Below are 26,714 nucleotides of genomic sequence, written 5' to 3'. Positions count from 1 at the left end.
CAAATTTTCCCCTTGGGTGCTCCAGGGCTGGAGCACCCATGAAGTCGGCGCCTAAGTCACCACTTTTGGCCAGTTAAATTTAGAAGCCCTTTTAGAACCGATTGTCCCTCGCGGAACAACCGGTTCTAAAAGGCCTTCTAAATTTAACAACCTGTTCTAGCGAACCGGCTCCAGCTCACCAGTGTGTGTGTGTGTGTGTGTGTGTGTAAAAATAAATATGCTTCTTTCATTCACTAAGGATCCTAATACACTTTCAAACTATATAAAATACTGCCCTACTGAAATGCAGTCACTTCGGAAGTGGAAGGAGGAAACCAGCCAGTATCCCGCAAAACAATATAGAAGGAAAAAATATTTTGGCAAATGACACTGAGCCAAATCCCTTTTCTTAAGAAAAGTGACTTGGGATCCTTAATGTCCATTCAAAGTAACAGTACTACAGGGTTGAAGAATCTAGAGGCCCACCCACTGTTTATTATTCCCATACAAAAAAATTGTCAAAATGCTGCCTGAGAACTTGGTTTGATTTTGATCGAACTGAAATTGGCTTAATATATTTTGATATGTGATGCTGACAATTTGTGTTTTAACAGTTATAAAGCTTTAACTTTCTGAATCTAAACATCTACTGTCATTAAATAATTGTCTGACCTCCCCGCCCCAGTTCCTACAACTGTGAAAATGTAAATCGAAAAAACAGAATAAAATGCTTAAAACCCATAATTTTGCACAACTATGAAAATCAATAAACACTGGAAAAATACATAATAAACATCCGCCAAAATGATTACAAAAAAAAAATTTGAATTCTGTCAAACCAACCCTATATGTATGTCTTGGACCATGTAAGTGTAACCAGTGATACACTGAAAAGGTGATTTGTGGATCAGAATCATTACTGGAATGCATAAGGCCAATTTTCACATCCATAATGCCAATAACCGAATGGATGGACCTATCATCAAAGTCCTAGAAGTTCCCATAGAAAATATTATCCACCCGTTTTCTATAGTACCAGGAAGTTCAAGCCAGCAGGGCTTCCCTCTTGAGCAACTTAAGAGGAGAAGGGAAGCCCTGCTGCTCAGAAGCTCCTGTGGCCAGCAGGCCAGAAGCCACACTGTTCCTGTGCACCTGCTAAAACATGCAAGCTGGGAGTCCTACTTCTCAGACCGTGTGAAGTACCCAGCAGAGGAACTCCCCTATGGCTTCATCCTGCAAGGTGCAGAGCACTCATCTGAAGGGCTGAGTGTCCTTAATTCCCATCAAGCACTCACTGGGTAGCTGAGGAGGTGCAGTGCTAGGCAAGGTGCCTGTCCTGCTCCGTTTCTAAGTTCAGTGGGAGCACAGTTCTGATTCTTTGGGCTCTGCTGGCCAGACACTATTATTTCTCTCTCAAAAGAGCTCACAACAAACATTTTACACAGCAGAATTTGACAGTCAAACTGGAGGAATAATTTTCTTTTTATTCATCAGCTTCTGCTGAGCAAACAGATACCATTATGATGAAAAAATGCTAGTAACTTGGGCAGAGAGTTTCAAAGCCATTAGGGCAGTATTTCTCAACCTTTTTATACCAGGCACCAGCTTGCTGCCTTCTAAACTACATCAGGGAGATCTCAGGGACTGGTGCCAGTCCACAGACTGGTTGTTGGGAAACACTGCTCTAGGGGATTCAGGTACCTAACACCTATTAATTTTAAGAGATGGAGACATCAAATTCCTTTTAGGTAGCTTTGAAAATCAAACCTTTGTTTTTATTTTTTTAATGCACTTGCCTAGGCACAAGATTTTGTTTAGATCTACTTCAACCTAAAGGGTCACAAGAAAGCCTTTGGAAATTGGAGGGATCCAAAAAAAATTAAGACTCAAATTTCTTAAGTATAACACAAAAACTCCCTTTAGCTCCTAAAGTATTGAATGGATTTACATGTAAACTTCCACAGCATTTAAATTTCACTAAAAGAGTACATGGTAAAACCTTGGCTATGATTAATATTTATTTTCACACCTGCTAAAGAGGCTAATCTAAAGCCTATTCAAGTCAGTGGGAGATTTTCCCAAAGGATTTAAACCCTGCCTTTAACTGAAAAATCGAAAACTGCCTTTGAGTGTATTACATATTTTTAAAAAATCTGACATCTATATTTTTACAGCAATTGCATGTTTGAATGAAAAACTAAAAATTAAAATTAAAATTTACACATTTTAAAAGTTAGATTTGAAACTAACGTTTCTGATTTGTCTTATACTCTGTGCAATGCTATTCATTTCAGCAGTGTAAATGATGGCAGAATTTGCTCCTGAGAGTTTTTCCTATTCTAATGCACAGATGCAAATTGCCAATTCATTTTCAGTTTTTGCAGTTCTTACATCTGACTTTTTCTTCCCAAGTCGATGTCCCATGTGATCATGTGCCTCCTGCTGTGAGAAGATTGAGCCCATGTGTGTTTTGGTTTTGGGGGACCCCCTCCTGAGAGCAGGATCCTGCTTTCCTATGTCATGCGGAGAGGATTAAAAGGAGCATAAATTACATGTGGCTATTTGTGCTTTCAGCCATATATGGAGAAAAAACAATCGATTCCCCCATGTCCATATACGAAATGAAGAGTACAATGCGTAGTCTGGAAAGCCTTAATAAGATTCTGTACAACTTGTTTCTTAATGTTGGTAAGGCAAAGTAACACCCATATTTTAAATCAGTGGGGTGTCTTAGGACAGAGGTTCTCAAAATGTGGTCTGTGAGCACCATTCAGGTTGTCCGCAGATAGTTCCCTCTAAGGTGCGTGCCTGGGCGGCCGCACACAAAAAAATGAAGGGCCACCCACCTAATTAGTGGAGCCATGCCTGCGTGGGAGAACTGGGGGAATTGGGACATGCCGGGCTGTGGCGGCCAGAGAAAGGTGATTTTCCACAGCTCCAAGGCTGCGACTGCTGGGGAGAGACGGCCCTCCTTCCCAGCCCCAGGTTGGGGGCTGCCGCGGTGGGGAGGGGGACAGAGAGAGAGAGAGACACGCCCCCCTCCTTCCCAGCCTGGGGGCTGCTGCGGCGGGGGAGAGAGGGCACATCCATTGCATTAGAAAGGTAAGACTACTGATATTAGAATAGAGTTGTGTGCTTTTATTTGTAGAACAAAAAATGTTAATTATTATTAAGTTCTTTTTAATATAGCGCTTTTATCCAAAGCACTTTACAATAGTTAGCTAATGGTACAAACAACATTTGGATCAATCGTTAAGTGGTCCGCCGAGACCCTCAGCAATTTGCAAGTGGTCCGTGAAAAAAAAAGTTTGAGAACCACTGCCTTAGGAAAAGCCTGGGTTGGGAAAAGATGGATAAACCTGGATTTTTTCAGTTTCTCAGGGAGAAGATCACAAAATAATCTCCTCAAGCTGCAGGTTACTTTAACCAAAGCACAAGTTATTTTGAACTTTCTGCACATATATCAAAATACCTTTTCTGACTTGTCACTTCTCTGGCATCAGCTTTCTTTATTGTTTTCCCATTCACAGCATCAAGCATAGCTTACAGGAATGGGTTTCAGCATAAGTACAACCTTGCCTATTTCTTGTTAACCAGAACACATTTTTTCATACCCAGAATTCAGATCATGCTTATAATACATCAAACATGATACCATGCAGACCATGTCTGATATATGAACCATATCCACTCCCACAAACATACCATTCCTGCAGGCAAAAATTATTTTCTACAAGTGTAAAATTCACCTCCCAACCTGGGGCCAGGTCGTAGAGCTGCATCCTACCTGTAGCACTTGTACAAGGTATTTTGACTGATGGATCCAACAATCTCAGATCAAGTAGCCCATTACCTGGCTTGGTCCCATCACCATTTTTTATAGGACCAGGGAAGAGCACAGACAGAACAGTGACACTCCCTGCACAGCTACTCCACCTACGGTTCCCCTCCCCCATTTCTACCACCCAAGGTAAACGTAGGGCTTAAGTGATTGTGGGTATGTCTACACTGCAATTAAACACCCATGGCTGGCCCATATCAACTGACTCAGGCAGCAGGGCCCAGGTGAGTGCGGATTCTTCCATCAACCTAGCGCTGTCTACACCAGAGGTTAGGTTGGCTTCCCTACACTGCTCAGGGGTGTCGATTTTTCTTACCCCTGAGAGACATAGTTGGGTTGACCTAAATTTTTAGTGTAGACCAGGATTTATTGACATGAGGAGGTGCCATTAACTTTAATTCATCCACTTGCCTGAGTGAGGGTTGCAGGATCTGACTCATGTTTTCCAGCACCAAGTGCAACGGGGTCTCAATGGGTGATAGGGCTTCTAGGTGCTACTGTAATACAAAATTATCTAAGAAAGAGAGAAAGCCAAGCCCTCTGAGGTGCTGCAAGCCCTTGGCTCCCACTGACTTTCAAAGCGTTGAGGGTGCCCAGCACCTCACAGAAGTAGGCTCCCACTGTATTTTTCACCTTAGCTAACAGAAGACACAGCAGTGACCAAAGTGTTAGAGACTGGGGTGTGCGTGGTCTTGCCTAATGGTCAGGGCAGGAGTCTGCCCTATTGGTTGGAACAGAGATAACCCGGCCTAGTAGCCAGACCCTGATCAGGAGCCAAGTTGCCAAGTACAAGGAGTGAGCCAGAGCCACGGTCAGAGGCCAAATATCAAGTTGAGAGAGTGAGATGGTATCAAGAGCCAGGAATCAGGAGCCAAGGGTCAAAGAATCATCCAGAACAGGGGCAGGAGTCAGGAGCAGCAACTAGGAACTGGGAGCCAGGAACAAGGAGCTGGAGGCCGGAGCAGAAGTCAGGTGCCAGGACCAGAAGAAGCAAGACACAGAGCTGTGGCAGTGGAAGAATATTGTGCAGCCAGGGACCCAGGCCTTATGCAGGGTTTAATGATGTGCCTACTGGAGTCTTCAGCCAACCAGTCATTAGCTGAACCAGCTGAGGACACTGAGCTGGGTCTGGGTTCAACTGCAGGTCCCTGACAATAAGGGGCTCATTTTTAGAAGTGGGCTCAAATGCTTCACATGCAACATGGGTAACTGCTTATCTACCTATTTGCACAGTCAAATGAAAATGTGGGTCATTTAAACAGAGCTCACACAAAATGTACATGCTCAAATTTAAAAGCTACCTAAAGATTTAGCCCTGTATACAAAATATATCCTTTAATTTTCTTCCCCTCCTGCCCACCACTTCCTCCTTTTTTTCTTTTTTACTGAAGCATGGATGAGACAATTTTATGCTGGTGGCAAAAGACTGGTATAAAATATACTAAAACACAAGAGTTATGGTCAGTCTAACACTAAGATTACAAGTTGAAATGCTCAAAAGCAAGGATATGAAAATATTAAGGACTTCACGGTAATGTTAATTCAGCCCCACTGCACAAAGTGTACATTTTAGGGGATAGCTTTAGCAACAAACATTAATATATTAGGCTGTGATTTTTAGAGGAAGCTTAGGGAGTTAGGTGCCCAATGGAATTTGGGTATCTCACTCCTTTAGGTGACATTGAAAATCCCTGCTATAATGTACACATTTACAAAGCAACATAGAAATAGAAGCCACAACCCTGATGTGTTAACTTTACCATGAGAAACTTACTTTTTTCCATTTCCTAACCTTTGTGAATCTAAAGTCATAACCTCAACATTACATTAATGTGCATTGCTTAGACTTTAATTTCCTTGGGTGCATCTCTGCTCAGGAAAAAAGCCCGAGAGCAATCCGGGAGAGCCTACAAGCTTTCCTGGTAAAGCAAGCGTCTCCAAATGAGTCTTTGTGATTCCATTAAATAAAAAGAAAAGGAGTACTTGTGGCACCTTAGAGACTAACAAATTTATCTGAGCATAAGCTTTCGTGAGCTACAGCTCACTTCATCAGACGCATTCCACACAAGTACTCCTTTTCTTTTTGTGAATACAGACTAACACGGCTGCTACTCTGAAACCTGTCATTAAATAAATGTAGCTTACTGGAGTTTGATCATTTTTAATGGTTAAAAACCAAACACCCAAAAACCACCAACCAAAACCTTGGCTGATGGCTTTGGTATGGTCTGTTCTTGCAAAGGATTATCCCCCGATTCCCATCTGTCAGGGTTCCTTCCCCACTCTGAACTCTAGGGTACAGATGTGGGGACCTAAATGAAAACCTCCTAAGCTCACTTTTACCAACTTAGGTTAAAACTTCCCCAAAGTACAAACTATTTTACCTTTTGCCCTTGGACTTTATCACTGCCACCACCAAACGTCTAACTGGTATATTACTGGGAAAGCGTCCGTTTGGAAATGTCTTTCCCCCCAAAATCCTCCCCACCCTTACACCCCCTTTCCTGGGGAAGGCTTGATAAAAATCCTCACCAATTTGCATAGGTGAACACAGACCCAAACCCTTGGATCTTAAGAACAATGAAAAAGCAATCAGATTCTTAAAAGAAGAATTTTAATAGAAGTAAAAAGAATCACCTCTGTAAAATCAGGATAGTAAATACCTTACAGGGTAATTAGATTCAAAACATAGAGAATCCCTCTAGGCAAAACCTTAAGTTACAAAAAGACCCAAAAACAGGAATCTACATTCCATTCAGCACAGCTTATTTTCTCAGCTATTTAAAGGAATCAGAATCTAACGCATATCTAGCTAGATTACTTACTAAGTTCTAAGACTCCATTCCTGTTCTGTCCCTGGCAAAAGCATCAAACAGACAGAGAGACAGAGACAGAGAGAGAGAGAGGCTTTGTTTCTCCCTCCCCCCAGCTTTTGAAAGTATCTTGTCTCCTCATTGGTCATTTTGGTCAGGTGCCAGTGAGGTTATCCTAGCTTCTTAACCCCTTACAGGTGAAAGGTTTTTCCTCTGGCCAGGAGGGATTTTTAAAGGTGTTTACCCTTCCCTTTATATTTATGACACCATCCCTGAGCTTAGAGTTCTTAAATCCCCAGCTGAAGGGCATTAAATTTTACTGTATTCATTTTGGTACTCATGAAAGTGCTGGACTGACAACTTTGGAGACTGATGTTCCCTACTGAACCACAAAACAGGAACAGCACGAGCAACCCCAGTGCCGGCCTCCACCTTACCACCCCCCAACCATCCCCAGCTAACGTGCCTCAATCAACCCTGACTTAGACACCCCAGAGATGACCAGTCCTTGGTCAACATTACAAACAATGGTGTCAATCTGTGCCAGTTGTGTCACTATGTTTTCAGATGACGAAACTCATGTAGTAGGAATGAGTAGAGAGTGACTTATAATGAAAACTATGTCCTTAGCAGTTGCCCCCTTCTACAACAATTTCCTAATGTATCAGTCGTCCTTATCTGCTCATTTTCTATAGTGACCTATGGCATGAATCACAAGAAATTGCAGGGAATATACAAATCTAGCAGAATGCCCAGCAATAAGGGGCTAATCCAGCCTTCTTTTGTGTGGCCTCAGATGAGCCTTTGGTGGTGGAACAGAAGCAGTTTTGGCTGCAGAAGGGCTGAAACTGGTTATAGTCAGGTTACCCATGGCAAGCACAACCTATGAACAGGACAGACTACCAGTCCATGAGAGTCCCCTGCACAGTAGAATGCAGTAGGCAAAAACAGGGCAAGGGTGTCTGTAGTTCTCAGGCGGCACATAAGGGCCTGCAGAGTTTACTCCAGCTATCAGGCCGTGCTATTCTCCAGAGAGCTGCATTGCAGTCTGGGACTGATTCCTTCCTCCCAACCCCAGCACGGTGCAGCAGTGGGTTCTGGATTTGCCCCTCAGTGCACGATTGTTTTTACATATTGGTAAGTTACAAATGTGCAGTATGTGAACTGGGAAGAGAACGAAGGTAACACAAAGAACAAGAAGAACAGGAGTACTTGTGGCACCTTAGAGCCTAACAAATTTATTAGAGTGTAAGCTTTCGTGGGCTACAGCCCACTTCATCGGATACATAGAAGGGAACATATAGTAAGAAGATAATATCACACACATGCAGAGAAGTTGGAAGTTTCCGTACAAACTTTAAGAGGCTAATTAGTTTGTGACTTCGTCCTCACCCACAACTATTTCACATTTGGGGACAATATATACTTTTCAATATATACTTTTCAATATATACTTTCAAGCGGCACTGCTATGGGAACCCGCATGGCCCCACAGTATGCCAACATTTTTATGGCTGACTTAGAACAACGCTTCCTAAGCTCTTGTCCCCTAACGCCCCTACTCTACTTGCTCTACATTGATGACATCATCATCATCTGGACTCATGGAAAAGAAGCCCTTGAGGAACTCCACCATGATTTCAACAATTTCCATCCCACCATCAACCTGAACCGAGACCAATCCACACAAGCGGTCCATTTCCTGGACACTACTGTGCTAATAAGCGATGGTCACAGAAACTACCATCCTATACCGGAAACTTACTGACCGCTATACTTACCTACATGCCTCCAGCTTCCATCCAAGACACACCACACGATCCACTGTCTACAGCCAAGCTCTAAGATACAACCACATTTGCTTCAATCCCTCAGACAGACAAACACCTACAAGATCTCTATCAAGCATTCTTAAAACTACAATACCCACCTGCTGAAGTGAAGAAACAGATTGACAGAGCCAGAAGAGTACCAGAAGTCACCTACTACAGGACAGGCCCAACAAAGAAAAATAACAGAACGCCACTAGCTGTCACCTTCAGCCCCCAACTAAAACCTCTCCAGCTCATCAAAGATTTACAACTTATCCTGAAAAATGATCCCTCACTCTCACAGATCTTGAGAGACTGACCAGTCCTCGCTTACAGACAGCCCCCCAACCTGAAGCAAATACTCTCCAACAACCACACACCAAAAACACTAACCCAGGAACCTATCCTTGCAACAAAGCCCGATGCCAACTCTGTCCACATATTTATTCAAGTGACACCATCATAGGACCTAACCACATTAGCCACGCCATCAGGGGCTTGTTCACCTGCACATTTACCAATGTGATATATGCCATCATGTGCCAGCAATGCCCCTCTGCCATGTACATTGGCCAAACTGGACAGTCTCTACACAAAAGAATAAATGGACACAAATCTGACACCAGGAATCATAACATTCAAAAACTGGTAGGAGAACACTTCAACCTCTCCGGCCACTCAGTAAAAGATTTAAGGGTGGCAATTTTGCAACAGAAAAGCTTCAAAAACAGACTCCAACGAGAAACTGCTGAGCTTGAATTAATATGCAAACTAGATACCATTAACTTGGGTTTGAATAGAGACTGGGAGTGGCTGGGTCATTACACATATTGAATCTATTTCCCTAAGTTAAGTATCCTCACACCTTCTTGTCAACTGTCTAAATGGGCCATCTAGATTATCACTACAAAAGTTTTTTTCTCCTGCTGATAATAGCTCATCTTAACTAATTAGCCTCTTACAATTTGTATGGAAACTTCCAACTTCTGTGCATGTGTGTGTATATATATATATATATATATATCTTCTTACTATATGTTATATTCTATGCATCTGATGAAGTGGGCTGTAGCCCATGAAAGCTTATGCTCTAATAAATTTGTTAGTCTCTAAGGTGCCACAAGTACTCCTGTTCTTTTTGTGGATACTGACTAACATGGCTGCTACTCTGAAACAAAGAACAAGGATGGTTTTGTCGTAAAGACACTAGATTTGAACATAGAAGACCTAGGTTAAATTTCCAAACTTCCTGTGTGAGTGGGCAAGTCACTTAATCTCCCTGTGCCTCAGTTTTCCCCCTATTAAAATGGGCATAATAATCCCTTTCTGTCTTGCCTCTTTAGAATGTAAGTTCCTCAGGCTGGGGCTGTCTCTTAGTGTGTGTCTGTACAGTGTGTAGCACAACAGAGCCATGATCTCAACAGCACCTAAATGACAACTACAAAGAAATAAAAGAGTTGGAGCAACCAAATTAAAAACCCATGCAACAAGGGAAACACACACATCTCCTGGGCTCTTAAAGGCAGAAATACCATATATACTCGTTCATAAGCCGAATATTTTTGGTAAAAAAGTGAAGCATCAAAGAGCAGGGGTCAGCTCAAACAGGTCTACACCAAAATTTGATTATTTTAAACTCTATGAAATAATTGAATTGAATATCTAATACATTGTTGTTTTGTTTACCTGAAGCGTCTGCAAGCATGGAGCCCCTCAGTTCTCTGTGGCTGCAGTTCGCCGTTCCCAGCCAATGGGAGCTGCGGGAAGTGGCACACCACTTCCCGCAGCTCCCTGTGGCTGGGAATGGGGAACCGTGGCCACTGGGAGCTGAGGGGCTCTGTGCCTGTGAACGCTCCAGGTAACCAAAACATCCCAACTCACCAGCGGCTTACCCCAACGGGCCGGGAGCCAAAGTTTGCCAACCCCTGAAATATAGGGTCGGCTTATGAAAGGGTCACACAGTTTTTACTATTTTTACCTATCCATCTTGGGGGGGGGGTAGGCTTATAAATGAACAGACTAATGAATGAGTATACAAGGCATGTATTTTATTTCAAATCAACCCATTTTTTAGCTAGAATTGTGTCATCTGGCTTGAAGCCCTCTTTGACTGGCTGATTTGGATTAATGTACCCACTGGTAACTTCTAATTGTTCATAGCACAAAAGGCAATCTTCTTTTGTACATATCTGATTAATACAGGAGAATGTAAAAGACATGGAAGAGAGTACAGTTTAGGAACCAGGAGGCAAGTCAAAAGCAACTGTACTGTCAGGGAAATAGTGTTTAAAATAGATGCTTTTAAATAAAGTCAAGTTGAATTTTTAAGTACTTCTTTTAGTAATTCCAACCATTTTATAATTTTTTAAAAAGTTCCTGCTGATAGAAATATTTCCCTATAAAATAGTTATATGCCATAGAAGTTTGGAGCTCCGAAGTTCCCTACATTCCACACAAAAGTGGTGTCCCCTCATGTTTATTGTTGAAAATTATTTACATCAGAAGCAAAGAATCATGAAACTGAGGTTATGGAAAGAGTTTCTCACACTAAAGGAAAGACTCCTATAGCATTTTTAGTTCTCTGCATGAATAACATTTGTGTTCTCCTCATTGTCGGTTTTGGTCACCCATTGTGTCCCACCTTTGGATCTTGGCAGATTGACAGGGGCATTCTCAAGTCTAAAGCTAACCTTGTTTTCTTCTTCCCCAGTGTGGCTTCTCTTTCACCACTCCTACATGTTACATGGCTTTTATGCTCCTACAGTTCTTGTATTCGAACAGTACTTTGTATCATAAGAGTCACAGAGGGCCTGTCTTCTAAGCACTTTAGCATCATTATTAATGAAGTCACACAACAGCCCTGTGAGATAAGCATTATTATACCCATTTTCCAGATGGGGAAACTGAAGCATGGAAAATATGTATGTCTTGCCCAGTACCACATAGGAAGTCAGTGGGATAGCCAAGACTAGAAAACCAGGCGTCCCAACTCCCAGTATCCTGTTCTAATTACTAGACAATGCTATAGCCTTTCTGTACATCACTTGATTTTGACAACATGCTAACTAAATAAGCACAAGAAATAAAATGTCCCTCTACCCTTTGGAGATCCAGTGATAAATAGAGAGAGGAAAAAAACTGCTGAGATGGCAAAATGATTACACTATGGTGATGTAAACAACTTAAAGTACTCCTACCCAAAAAGCCATTCTTAACTTATAAGCAGAATAAAGAGCATTGAATGTTACAGACTGATAACCGATGTTGGTTATGTATGGACCAATCACCTTACTAACTCCACCTAAACCTGGATTCTTTTGAGATTAAATGGTTTTCTACCTTAGATTTGTATTCTGGAACCACTGAGCTCTCCAAAAAAAAAAAACAAAACAGTGCCTGTGTCATGGCTTCCCTCAAAAATCAAAAAGGCCAATCTGCTGTCCTTTCACGACAGGAAATAAGGATGAGTATTCTGGCACAGTGTAGTAGGTATGGAACAGGCTTGTATGCTCATGCCTGTATAGTCTATGTCTTGACACAGCAATAGCCCCTTCTGCGTAGCCTGCATACAGGAGACTGTGCACAGGGATACTAATGGCTTGAATTCAGTGACAACTCTGACTTTGGTTGGTTATGCCACTTTCCCTACAGTGGTCACAATCTGGTTCTTTAGTAGCCCAAACTAGCCATCTCTCCCTATTTGGCGGCGATGGCATTATGAAGTGAGGAGGAGAGACATTTATCAACTCAATGGTTAAGCTGAAATACAGTACTGAATTTTCCAAGCTTGTAGGAATCATCACTGATTTTGAAATATCTAAATATCATGTAGCATTTCAAATACATCTTCAATACATTTGAGCTAATTCCTTTCAATGCTCCTCATCATGCACATGACATGATAGTTTTCCATATTATTATTTTCTCTATAGCTACCCACCCACTAACTCTTACCTGTCGAGGAGACGTTCCAGTACTTCTTTAGTAGAGGCAAAGCCCCTATATGTTGACAGAAAGATGCTAATGTAGGTAAAGTCATTGTCCCCAAAAGCCGTCAGCAGGTTCTCCACAAGTTTCTCCAGAGTACCAGCTTTTATTGTTCTGATCTTACATGTTTCGTACTGGCTGACGGTATGTCCTGGAGGCAATTGGTCCCCTTCAACCTGTGAAATAAAGAATCAAAAGCATGGGAGAAACCAAATACCCCAAATGAGAAGAATTACCACACCAAACAACAAGTTAAACTATGCTTTTTGGGTAAGGGATAAATGACAGCATGCCTTCAATTCCTGAAATATTCTGTCATTTTTGATAACCATTGAACTCTAGAAGATGGGTCTATTGATGCAACACTTTAGAATTGTTTACCCTTTTAAAAATAATTTCTTTGATATCCTTCACCTGATGTTTCAGTAGCTGAGTGTAGTCAAACCACCACACGTTATGGTGCCATTAGATCTTACAATCTAAACCAGATTAGTACTGGGATAAGAGACCTGTAAGAAACATCTAGGTATGAGAGGAAGTAATACTGGGGATTCAGTGGCTCTCATATTTCTAAATCAGTATTAAAATCAATACCTACAGCCGGGTGTTTAGAGCACGGACGCAGGGGGCGGAAATTATGTGCAGAAGGTGCCAAGTTTAGACGAGATGTAAAACTGACGTCCTGAACACTTGGGGTCATCCAACATTCCATAATGCTTTTTGCAAAAGGAGGGTGTTAACTCCAGTGTCCTAGTCAAATCCCAAATGTATCATTACATTCTGTCACTATTTCTCGTTGTTTCAATAAGATGCAATATTTCTCAGCATATCTACATTTTTGTATAGTATTTTTGTGTACGGTTTAGAGCCTGATCTAATGTCTGTTGAAGTCAATGGGAAGAGTTCTAGAGTTGATTATATGTCAGTAATGGAAAATGATCCCTGAGAATAGTTCATATACTTGTTTGTAAAGATATCTGAGATTACAAGTGCTATATAAATGAAAGATATAAATGCAAACACTAATAAATAAAATATAATAGTAATGACTGCATCAATTTGATGAGAATTTCCTTTTTTGCTTTTAAATTGCCCAATTTTAAGGAAGAATTGTATTAGAGACTATTGGCATAAAAAGGCAGAGAGCAGGAGAGAGGAGACTTCAGCAAGGTGTATAGTTTTTTCTTTTAAAAAAAAAGAACGCTTTGTGCCAGTGTAACTGGGGTACTGTAGATTCAACTTGGGGAATGTATGCTGAAGTGTATCTCCTCAGTTACCTTGCAATGAATGGTGTCATCCAGCCTACCTACAGCAATATCAATAAACTTTCATGAATGGGAAAAAAAGCGGTTTCCTTGGAGAGAAGTAGATGGTTCATACCTGTCTGTGAGAGTCTGCAATCCCAGATGGGAAGAAAAGTGTTAACAATCCCCAGCAAGCAACATATTCTGACTTGTGTAAATTAACAACTGAAATACAGTTTGAATAAATGAAAATAGCTCTTTTAAATATAAAGTTAGTTTTATATCGATACAAGATGTGTACAATTTAGGGTAGGAAAAATGTATATATTGAAGAGTAATGGGATCATGCAAAGGAAAATTTAGGATATCAAGAAACATTTCTTGACCACAAGGTCTATTAGACTGTAGTATGATCTCCCACAAGAAGTGGTGGAAGCCCCATTGTTTAGACATTGTAATTCTAATTTAAAATTAGACTGGATGGAGCACTAATAAATATGTTGTAGGGAATAACCATGCACTGACCAAGGATGGTCTAAATGAGCTAATTAGTCTCATCTATCATTAATTTTTGCCACCGTCTCAAGACAGAATAGGAGGAGTTCAAGCCATTTCCATTGCACTTCAGCATTAGGACATTGAATAGTTTGTTTACTGGTAGCTTTCAGACACTAGCTTACACATGACATTCCACTGATACTTAACCTTGAGATGGAGACAGAGTGTCACAGCTGGTTTCCCCACACCCAGCCTCTCTCCCCTGAGCTAACAGCAATATAATATCACCACAGCTGCTTCTCCTTTCCCCATCTGTCCCTCTGTGAAATTCTGTAATTTTTGTTAAATAACTGTTTTTTTTATCTGAATTCAACATTTGTGAAAGGTGCCAGAGTCTGGGGTCCTCAATCTACAGAGCAGGTGCAACTTGAATAACAGAAGTACAAATTTCTGCATGCTGCTTTGGCAACATAGTTCAACCTTCCCGGAAAGGACCACCTCTAGGAGTTAGAAGGAAGTTCAATCTCCATGCTCAGCCAATCACTGGTCTCTCTGACGAGACTGCCAAATAAAGCACTTGTTAATGGCAACTATGAAGGCGCTTTCTGAGACACAAACACCTGGCACTGGACTGAAGCCACCAAACAGCCATAAGATGTTTGTGACTTTTGGTAACTACCAGCTTGGACTGGATTCAAACTAACAAGACACAAACAAAGGCTTGTTAGTCAATTATCAATTTCCAGTCACTTTGTCCCACACACAGTTTTGTGATCTTTAAAATTCTTTTAGAAAACTGCAAGCCTGAGTCTGGCTTCTCTGAGGTAGCCAACTGCTGTTGTGTCCACACGTGATGCTTTGAGGAAGAAACTCTCGTGACTGATAGTTTCCAACATAGGTTTCCTGTCTAGAATTCTTCACCAAAATGGCTGCCACCATTCTTAGAGCACAGTCAACCACCTCTGCATCTACTTTATGAATAGCTCTGCAGACCATATATTGTCTTCAATCTATTTGTGGCACTACTATGGACAGCAGTAAGAGAAATGCGTGCGTCTTAAGGTCAGCGTACGGCTTGAAGTGCTTGAGGGCTGGTACTCTTCTCCTCCATTGATGCAGACCATCCAATGGGACTCTAAGGGCTCCTTTGTCCATTCAACCAACCAACAAGATATTATGTTGTGTTTGTTCATATCACGCCACTTGCTATACTTTGATATCATAATGACACATAGGCTGGCAAAAACAATCAATGCAGTCCAACAAACTTTTTCACAGACAGATTTTCTCTCAGCTGTTTAGTGCAGGGAGTTTTAGTTAAACAAGTTTTATCAAAACCAAACCATAATAGGGCTCTATAAAGGAAAAAAAAAAAGGTGAGGCCAGACCTGCTCTGCTACAACCAAGATGTCCTTTATAGAGGCAAATGCTATGTGCCGAGTGTTTGTCTACACACAAAAATGCACTCATTTACCAGTTTATTTAAAATTGTCCAAACTAATATCAGTTTAAAACTAATTATATCATCTTAGTTTGCCTCTGTACATTTACAGTTTCAACGCCAGATTTAAATTGTTAGTTTATGTAATGCAGTAGTGCCTAGAAGACCCAGTTAAGGACCAGAACTCCATTGTGCTAGACACTGTACAAAAACTGAACAAAAAGATAGTCCCTGATTTAGAAGTGTCCACATGCAAAGTTCCACCCATTTAACTAAATCTAACTTTAAAACACACCTTTAGTTAAATCAGCACAACTGTATGTGTAGATCAGGCCTGACTCACTCAAGTAGTCCTGTTGGCTTTAACGGGACTACTTGTGCAACTAAGTCAAGCACTATTTGGAGACCAATCCAACACCCATTGACTTTAATGGGATGCTGAATCAGACTTTTATCTGCTAACTTGGTGTGGGGATCTTCTTCCTATAAGGCTGCTTGAGTTAGCCTGATACTTTAGTTCTCTTCTCATCTGCTTCTCAGATCATTTTTACAGGGCTCAGAGTGCTGACCCCACTTTGTACAAGTATTGGCAATATAGTGATAGATATCCGTGGAACTGTATTCACTCCTATTTACAAGAAGAAACTCCTTTCTTTTTTCTTGATAGTGTAGCTGGCTAGGAAGGATGACTGTTGTCTGGGAGTCAGGCCAGGAAAGTGGGAGTTAGGGCTTTAGGTCCTGGCTCTGCCAACAATTAATTGTGTGGCCAGGACTAGTCAGTTATGGACAGATTGTGTCATTAAGGTACAGCCCTCAGTACCGGGGAGATGTAGGGCCACACTGCTCCAGTAGGAACTCTGGGAGGTAAGGTAGCTCAGGGAGGCACAATATCTCCCAGAGCTCCCTGGCACGGGAGGAGAACATATGCCGGGCATTCTTTCCAGAGGGTGCAGTATATGCTTCCCTTTGAGGCCAGACAGCTACATAGCCCTGTTTTCTCCCAACCCACTTTGAGGTGGTCTACAACTGTGTCTAGCTACTTTGCAGGGGGCTACAGGCAACGGAAGGCTCCTTGCACCTTACTCACTCAGCTCTTATATGCAAAGCCAGTCATAATCCAGCCCTTAGCCTCTGTATATCTCAGTTTACCCATAAGTAAAATGGGTATAATACCTAGCATACCGCTGATGCTATATAAATAATTAGTGATTAGACAGTCATAGGATACAAGTATTATTTGCACACACCAGCCTAAATAGGAAAGTAATTAAAATATCATTTAAATATTTGTCAAGTCACTGTCACTAATTGTTAATCTTGATCCATTTTGCCTTTGTTGCTACTTTGCTTTAAAATCAGAGACCAATGTTATAATAAAGGATCCAACTAGCAATTTTTCTTCAGATCTCTTTTATATATAGGTTTGATCACTGTCGTGTTTTAGACTATGGAGACTAACAGAAGATTTTACATATATATATATATTTTACTTCACTAACTTAAAACAATCCAGCCAGTTTGAAGACTTACTAATGATGAACAATCTTAAGAAGTTGTAAGAAACCAATTTGGGAACAAACTGTGGATTTGTATCATTCAGTGATAGGTACATGCAGGGTGAGAAGATAAATGGAAAATCTTTAGTTTGCTAAATTTCCCCTTAAGTGGCTTTAATCCCCGCTGCAAATCATTTTTACATTTATAATATAGCCTTTAATATTTTTTTTTATAAATCACTTAAAAACTAAATCCTTCCTTCAGTTTGAGAAAATGAGCATTATCTGAAATCTTACTTTAAAGCAGCTGCATCTCACTTGTGAATGAGGACACTTCTTTTGTTTTAGCATATGCTTTGGGCCTGTAGACCAAGGAACAACACGCCTTCCCTCTTACATTAAAATATCATTAGCTGCTCTTATACAGATGATTCAGGCAGGGAACCAAAACAGTGATGATCAATAACTTCTACATCCCTAAAGTCCATGGAAAATTATTTATTATCATCATTTATTTCCAGTAGCATCCCACAATGTGCTAGGCTTTCTAAACTGCAAACAAAGCACAATCCTTGATCCAAGGAGCTTGTTATCCAAGGTCTTAATCTTGCAAATTGCTCCATGTGGCTGGATACCTCTGGAGGAGTCCCGCTGACTTCTCCTTGTTTGGAGTAGTTTACAGGAAGAGCAACAGAGGGTAATGAGAAAGGATACATAGATAAGGAGAGGGTCAAGGGAGTTAATAACCACATCTTGATAATACATAAGGTAATGCTAATATTATAAACAGATTAGGACCTTATTGTGAACTCACTGGCATGAAGTGCCTACACCATGGATAGCAGTATGGAGCAGAACCTAGTCTCAAGTGCACTGGTGTCAATACAACCCCATTGAAATAAATGGAGTTACACCACTGTAACTTGAAGATTTTGTCCCACAAAAATCTCAGAATTGCCATTTATGAACCTTTTGTGATTGAAAAAGTATGCGATTTGCCGTGGCACTCTACAACCCCACTCAGAAAAGGCATAAAGCAACACGTTATTACTACTATTATTTTTGTAAGTAAAAAAATTTTCTAAGCAAAACTTAATTTTGTGAATAAACTAAAACAAGCAATTTGCATGTAAAAAAAAAAATCGAACCTCCTTTTTGATACTTCGCTGTTAAAGTTTTGATTTTTCAAATCAGCTATTAATTATTTAACACAGTTCCCTTCACTTCATTAAGAGGAACTTGTGCTTCATTGTATTTAACTTAACATTATTTTGTATCTAGCAGAATTTTTTTCCTTTTACATTAAAGTTAAGGCCATATTCTACTCTTATTCCACACGCAAAGCTCCCATTCACGTCAGCATGCAGATGAAGAGGAGAATCTGGCTCTAAGACTGAAACGCACACAAAAATACACTTTAATTGTAACTTGCCCAAGACATCATACTGCAAGAATGCTAACAAAAAAACGCTGACAACCCAAAATTGAGTTTGCCAGCAAAAGAGCAAGCTGCTAAAAATCATTTTAAGGGACTTTTAGGGACTGTTTTTATTTGCATTATTTCAGCAACTCTGCCTTGAAGTTTAAAAGGAAAAAAGACTTGGCAGACAAGAGTTCAATAACACAGACTTACAGAATAAGACATTGTGGGCTGAGCTAGCATGCTAACAGGAAACTGCTCAATCTGGATTTAATCAGAGATCATCTCTTTACTGACATGACCAGGATACCCAAAAGCATGAGGAGTTTTTATGTTTGCTTTGGGCCAGCTGTCTGCCTATGAGAATACTGTATCTACTGCTTTTAAAAAGGAGCCTCTGAAGCGATTACAGACATGTGACATCCCTTAAAGTCACTGGAGGGCACATGCCAATTCTGAAATTTCAGTTTTAAAAAGTTTTCCTTCAATATGAATGTCTAATGGCTTGGTTTTCAAAGGTGCTGAGCACCTCAGGCTTGCATTAACTTAACTGGGATTCATGGGACCCCAACAACTCTGAAAATCAGGCCATATGTCTCTATTTCACAGTGACTTCCTCCAATCAAAAGAATTCTAGCACTGATATTTTGTGCATGTGCTTGATTAGCAAACAGCTTCCTACCACCTAAGGAGAATATCTCAACACCAGACAAAACTACCTAAGAGTAAACTGAGATATATCCTTTATTCATCAGAATAGGTAGCTATTAAACTGATGTGTTTCTAACAATCTCTATCAACCCCTTGGAATGGTATGTACTGTGAAGGGCCAATCCAATCTAAGCTGCATTCTTAGGGCTTTATAGCACACAACTTCATCCATACGTACAACTCCCACACACAACAATGATGCTCCATGTGGATTGAAAGTCCCTTAGGTTAACATCCTGTGAGATGCTGAGCTCCCTCAACTCACGCGGACTTCAAAGAGAGTAGTAATAGGGCGATTGGCATATAACATCAACATAAAGGTCACCCACAGAACAGAGTTTGGTTGCATTGTCATTTACAATTGAGGCCTTCACCCTGCTGCTACTGCCATCATGCAGGCAGATGTCTGCACCTGCATGGAGCCCCACTGACTTAACTGGGCTCCATGTAGGTACAGGGATCCACCACACAGCTAGCTGCAGGACTGGGGACTTAGACTGTAAACTCTTTGGGGCAATGATTTTGCCAGTTTCTCTTTTAGCGAAGAACCCAACACACACCTTCTGAACTCAATAAACAGTAATAATACAGAACCATACTCAGAGTGTCCTAAATTACAATGCGTTTGTTACTAGGACAGCAGGAAATGTATAGGCAAATGTGACAGCCATTATGAGTTCAATAACAGATCACACAGCCTATTATTATATTAGAGCCTTTCTGCCTCCCCCCGTTGAGATTACTGGCCAGGAAGCCGAGGTTATCTACTGCTCCTTCCACAAAATACCAGAGAAGCTTTAATTTCCACAAAGACACCACCACAGACAGACAGAAAGGAAAGCAGCACCTAGGCCAGGGGTCGCCAACCTGTGGCTCCAGAGCCACATGCGGCTCTTCAGAAGTTAATATGCGGCTCCTTGTAATAAGCACTGGCTCTGGGGCTGAAGCTACAGGCGCCAAACTTTCCAATTTGCTGGGGTGCTCACTGCTCAACCCCTGGCTCTGCCACAGGCCCTGCCCCCACTCCATCCCTTCCCGCCCTTGAGCCTGCTATGCCCTCGCTCCGCCCCCCCCCCCCCCCCCCAGCCTCCTGCACACCATGAACCAGCTGATCGGGAGGTGTGGGAAGGGAGGGGGAGGCACTGATTGGCAGGGCTGCCGGTGGGTGGGAGGTGCTGGGAGCGGAGGTGTGGGGCCGATGAGGGGCTGCTGACATATTACTGTGGCTCTTTGGCAACGTATGTTGGTAAATTCTGGCTCCTTCTCAGGCTCAGGTTGGCCACCCCTGACCTAGGCTATACCAGTACACTACAATTTAAGCATTTGGTATGTGCCCAAGTCATGGTATAGGACTTGAATCCACAATCTTGGGGCCAAACTTTAATTAAATCTTCCACTTTAATTATTTAAAATGTTAACATCTAAGAAGAATTGTTTGATTAAAAAGATATGGGGTAGAATTTTCAAATGTGATTAACTCTGAAGACCCATTTTCAACTGTGACTTAGGCACATAGGAACCTAAGTGTCATTGACTTGCGTTGAGGCTATTAAGTACCTATGTCACTTTTGACAATGGGACTCAGATACTTTTGAAAATTTTACCCATGGTCTTTAAATTGACAGTGCACCTTTAAATATAGGATATTTAGCACATCTGTACAGTAACTACTTTCATCTTTAGACATGCTGAGAATAAATCGTCCCACCATTTTTTTAAAACCATCAAAAGCACAACATTCGGAAGTGCAAACAGGCCTGCCACTTGCCTTGGGAGAACAAAGGAAATCTATGGCACATTTAGTCTAAAACTTCACAGACAGATTCATAAATTCATATGTTGCTTAGAGAAATGTTAAAAGGGACCTACATGGAAAAATACAGCTTTGTAAACTGTCATGAAGAGAGATTAAACCCAAGACAAAAGTAAAGAAAAAAAATAATATAACTGAATTGCCCAGCAAAGTGTGTCAGAACAGGAACTTCCAACCAACAACTCCTCAAGCACTGTACTAGGTAACACACACACCTCACTTCAGTCAATTTATTTTCCAAAGAATTACTTTAAAGATAATTAATTAACAAGAAATGAACAGGTACATATTTCAGAGTCACAGCCATGTTAGTCTGTATTCGCAAAAAGAAAAGGAGTACTTGTGGCACCTTAGAGACTAACCAATTTATTTGAGCATAAGCTTTCGTGAGCTACAGCTCACTTCATCGGATGCATACTGTGGAAAGTACAGAAGATCTTTTTATACACACAAACCATGAAAAAATGGGTGTTTACCACTACAAAAGGTTTTCTCTCCCCCCACCCCACTCTCCTGCTGGTAATAGCTTATCTAAAGTGATCACTCTCCTTACAATGTGTATGATAATCAAATTGGGCCATTTCCAGCACAAATCAAGGGTTTAACAAGAACCTGGGGGGGGGGGGGAAACAAGGGGAAATAGGTTACCTTGCATAATGACTTAGCCACTCCCCGTCTCTATTCAAGCCTAAGTTAATTGTATCCAATTTGCAAATGAATTCCAATTCAACAGTCTCTCACTGGAGTCTGGTTTTGAAGTTTTTCTGTTGTAATATCGCAACTTTCATGTCTGTAACAGGTACATAGGGCTTTTCATTCCAGAAGGATCTAAATATGCTTCATAAACTGCATATTGAGTTGCTTGTCCTCTGAAACTAAGTGTGTAAAACTTTTGCTTACAGGTATGGCTAGTGGCAATCTACAGCAGCAGCTGACAATCTGACTGTAACTGACCCAACCTGACAACTGGAGCTTCTGAGGAGATATGGGGATCATCATTTCATGCAACAGGAAGCAGCTATTCTGCCCTGGTAACTACACAGTGTATTTTAGGAGAGAAGATCAAGACTCATGTCAGAGTAGCAGCCGTGATAGTCTGTATCCGCAAAAAGAAAAGGAGGACTTGTGGCACCTTAGAGACTAACAAATTTATTCGAGCATAAGCTTTCGTGAGCTACAGCTCACCTCATCGGATGAATGCAGGGGAGCTATAAAGTGCATTTTCTTGATGAAGACTGAGTTGACCGAAGAAAATTACAGGGGGGTGGGATCTACAATGAAGAGGGACAATATTGTGTAGTAACTAATCGCAAGGAGTTTTATTAAACTCATGTCAAGTGTTCTTAAGCCTAAAGCCTAGTACGGATAAGCTAAAAATCTTACAGGCCTCAGTCTATAGGTCTTGCATTACAGCCATGTTTTATTTATATACCAAATACACACTCCTCACTCCTAAATAGTTGTCAGTCTTGTATTCTATAAGCCTATCGTAATTACACAAGAGATTCTGAAACTTACATATTGAGGATCTGGCAGAAGACAGAAGTTAAAGTGGGGCAGGGGCTACTTTAACTCACAGTGTACTTTCTTATACCTTCTTCTGAAGTTATGAAAACTTAGCAAACTTCAGAGGTGATGTCTGAGGGAGTCTATGAATCTCACCACATATTAAGTGGTGGGGGCCACTGTCTGGAAGAGGTGTATGGCCCCTTTAAGTGCTAGAGAGCCAGAATGACTTCCTGTGGCAGCTTCAGACTAGGTCAGCATCCCTGACCCATCCCCCAGATGACAGGAAGAGAAGGGGGATTATTTAGGTCCCCTCCAGTGCAGGAAAAGCCCTCTTTTACCTGGACCAGGTGGAGCAGCACCAACCCTCCCACCCATGGAAGTAATTAAATGGCAGGTTGTGTCATGATCCACTGTGGGCGTTAGGCTAGTTGCACCTTTCCTGGGGTGCTGGGAAGGAATTTTTTCCCTCACCATCAGATTGGCCAAGGCAAGGTGGGGTTGGGTTATTTTTTTTGCTTTGTTTTTTGCCTTCCCCACAACAGGTTTGGGGCTTAGTTGGGGCAAACATGAAACACGGGTTAGGCTATAATGTCCAACTCTTTATGTAAGCTTGGGGCGGATGTCCAGTGCAGGTACTCCAGAGGGAAGGGATATGGTGATCAGATAAAATGGATTGGTACAGGATATAAAAGAGGTAATCCTTTATAAGGAGGGGAGTTTGGGGCTCCTATGACTGGTACAGCATGGTATCAACCTCCCTCCCCCCCACACACTTTATAGCTCCCCTCAATGCTTAGCGAGTTGGCTGGGGGGCCAGGCTGGGTAAAGGGGAGGGCTGAGAGCAGCCTCCACCAGGTATATGTAAATGATTATGGAATTACATGAACTGTATGCTTTTATCTGCCAGGTACTCCCAGACACATTTAAGAAATAAGTTGCAGCTTAATTAAACCACATCCAGTGTCTCCAGTCCTTCTAGCATAGCTGGACAATCTAAGGGAGTCTAAATAAGTAAACAAACAAAAGTGGCTGGGATTTTCGGAAGTGCCTATGTAATTCCCATTAAAATAAATAGAAATGGGGTGTCCAAATTTTCTAGATGGCTTTGAAAATCTCAGCCAAGTCTACTTAGACTCAACTATGAATTTGACCCATTTTTTGCAAGCTTCTATGCAGCTAAGGAGTGCACACTATTTCACTCATGGTGACGGACGTCCTCTGAGAATGGACAGGTTCATTATGCAGTACAGAAGCTTTTCAAAACAACTGTAGATGCACTGATCACTCAGTCCCAGCCTTTATCTCTAGCTGTCTCGTGTGATTTACATATTTACCTTCCCTTTGCTTCCAAAAGAGTGTGAAACTTCCTAAGTCTTTCCTACAAAAACTAAACTAAACTTAAATAAAAAATCCCTCATCATTCTGATTCTTGCCTAGCTTCTCACAAGGACTTTCACCTCCTCTCCAATCCAACTCTCTGCCCTCACTGAACCAAGACAACTGGATCTGAAAGATCAGCATGGGTCATTTCTCTTTCTTTGATTTCACAGTTCTATCAGATTTAATAATTCAGCAGTTAACCTGTACCCCATTCTCTCTCACACACACATACTTTTTCCCCCATTGCGAATATTAAAATTGTACATGCTAAAGGAAGCAAAAATATAAAAGGAATATTGCCTACAAGATGTAATTATAAAATCCTCGTGGGCCAATTCTGGGGCTGGTGCCTCTGTAAGCAAGACACAAGTTACAACCATCCCGCATATGCAAATATTTTTGGGGTGGTGGGAGATTAAAGTACAGTGATGCTTGAACAAAAGAAAGTGTAAAATAAACCAGGTAGGAGTGTGTTAACCATTGGCATTTCACACCTCTCCAGAAGTAAGTCTTCAAAAAGAGATTTACTAGAAAGATTTTTCCAAATCAACTGTGCAAATCAAACATACACATTTAGCTTTCCTTGAGTATGTTTTTGAGAGCCCTTCCATACCCTAAAAATTTAGGCATTCAAGATTAGTGCACCCTTGAAAATTTGGGCCTGTCATGGTTCCTTCCCCACTCTGAACTCTAGGGTACAGATGTGGGGACCCGCATGAAAGACCCCCTAAACTTATTCTTACCAGCTTAGGTTAAAAACTTAGGTTAAAAACTTTGTACCTAAGGTACAAACTTTGCCTTGTCCTTGAACAGTATGCTGCTACCACCAAGCGTTTTAAACAAAGAACAGGGAAAGAGACCACTTGGAGACGTCTTCCCCCAAAATATCCCCCCAAGTCCTACACCTCCTTTCCTGGGGAAGGCTTGATAATAATCCTCACCAATTTGTACAGGTGAACACAGACCCAAACCCTGGGATCTTAAGAACAATGAAAAATCAATCAGATTCTTAAAAGAAGAATTTTAATTAAAGAAAAGGTAAAAGAATGACCTCTGTAAAATCAGGATGGAAAATACTTTACAGGGTATTCAGTTTTAAAACACAGAGGATCCCACTCTGGGCAAAACCTTAAAGTTACAGAAAACAGGAATAAACCTCCCTCTTAACACAGGGAAAATTCACATAAAACAAAAGATAAACTAATCTGCCTTGCCTGGCTTACCTATACTGGTTGCAATATTGGAGACTTGGATTAGGATGGGCTGGAGAAGATGGATTTCTGTCTGGCCTCTCTCAGTCCCAAGAGAGAACAAACACGTAAACAAAGAGCACAAACAAAAGCCTTCCCCCCCCCCCCACAAGATTTGAAAGTATCTTGTTCCCTTATTGGTCCTTTGGGTCAGGTGCCAGCCAGGTTAGCTGAGCTTCTTAACCCTTTATAGGTAACAGGATGTTGCCTCTGTAACAGGAGGGATTTTATAGCACTGTATACAGAAAGGTGGTTACCTTTCCCTTTATATTTATGACAGGGCCTAACTCCTTGCTGTTTTATGGCTTCATGTTGTTCCCATTGCAGCCAATAGAAAAATTCCTATTAATTACAATGACAGTGGGATTGGGCTCTTAGGCTGTGGGCCTGAGCACCTCCTGAAGGTGCCAAGTGCTCTCTCAGGAGGCATTTGGCACTTTGCAGAATGGGGGCCTTCATTCCCAATCTCAAATTCAATCTCACAGATAATGAGGATCCCCAACCTAACCCCTACTTCCAGATTCTTTTCATTTTAACAAGCAGATGAATGAAGTTACAAGTGGTGACTGCAAAACAGCTGTGTCCATGCCCTGATCTCAGAGATCATACGGACTCTGGGCCAATGTCCAAACTCACCCCTTCAATGAGGTTTGGCTTTATTGGTAACTTAAAAACAACAGAACAACACACATTTCATCCTGATTCCTTCCCAAGCTTGGCTGTTCTTACGATTTCCCTCCAAGACCACCTCTGCATAACTAGTCTGGAGCTTAATATAGGGTTTTAGCACCTGAACGATCACAACAGAAGAACCCTGAATTCCTACAGGGCGTCAGTGTCTGCTACTGCTACAGTGACAAAAAAGACTGAGTACAGAATACCATCAGACCCCTTCCTGACAGGATGAGAAGGCAGGCCAGGAAATGGGGATACATTAAAAAGGCCCATAAAGGAGGCAATAGCACAAATCCAACTACCCTAAATGAACAAGAAAATAAACTGACAAAAACAAACATATCTTTTAAAATAAAACATTAGTCTTTACAATACCACCATAATGCTTTTTCATAATACACTTAGATATGCATTATGTGCTGCAAAGGAAGACTATACAATATGTCATGTGAATAACTGACGAGGTTGCTTAAATGGGAAACATATAAATTGCACCAATTTAGCAGCAAGTCTAAATAACGTACATTACTAGTAATCTTGCTTCCTTACTTTAATCACTTACACAGTCTGAAGAGCTGATCTGGAAATACCAGTTAGCCTTATTCCCTTTTGGTCTTTCCAGAACCACATTGTCTGTGTGTATTAGAAAGATCCTGCATGGAAGAATTATAGAAACTACATAAAGAAATACCATTTAGTTAATCTAATCCATATCCCTATCACTGCAGCATAGTTTCCCACGGCACATTTTCTGGTGTTTTATCTAATCTAGTTTTAGAAGTCCCCTGTGATAGAATTTTCATGCCTTCAAGACATCCACATCACCACCCGCCAGCTGCTAAAATC

The 26,714-nt window shown here is 41.2% G+C and overlaps 1 protein-coding gene across 5 annotated transcripts in view; it reads right to left on the bottom strand.

Annotated features, from left to right (window-relative positions):
• RGL1 (ral guanine nucleotide dissociation stimulator like 1) overlaps nucleotides 1–26,714 on the bottom strand; it is a 157,270-nt gene that overhangs the window by 63,060 nt on the left and 67,496 nt on the right. For all 5 annotated transcript variants that reach the window (XM_048860422.2, XM_048860425.2, XM_048860426.2 and 2 more), the window contains one exon: nucleotides 12,399–12,607. In XM_048860422.2, the coding sequence (XP_048716379.1) occupies nucleotides 12,399–12,607 (209 nt within the window). The remainder of the gene's footprint in view (nucleotides 1–12,398; nucleotides 12,608–26,714) is intronic.

Source organism: Caretta caretta, chromosome 8 (assembly GCF_965140235.1).
Source record: "Caretta caretta isolate rCarCar2 chromosome 8, rCarCar1.hap1, whole genome shotgun sequence".
Taxonomy (NCBI): Eukaryota; Metazoa; Chordata; order Testudines; family Cheloniidae; genus Caretta; species Caretta caretta.
This window is presented reverse-complemented; position numbering and strand designations above follow the sequence as displayed.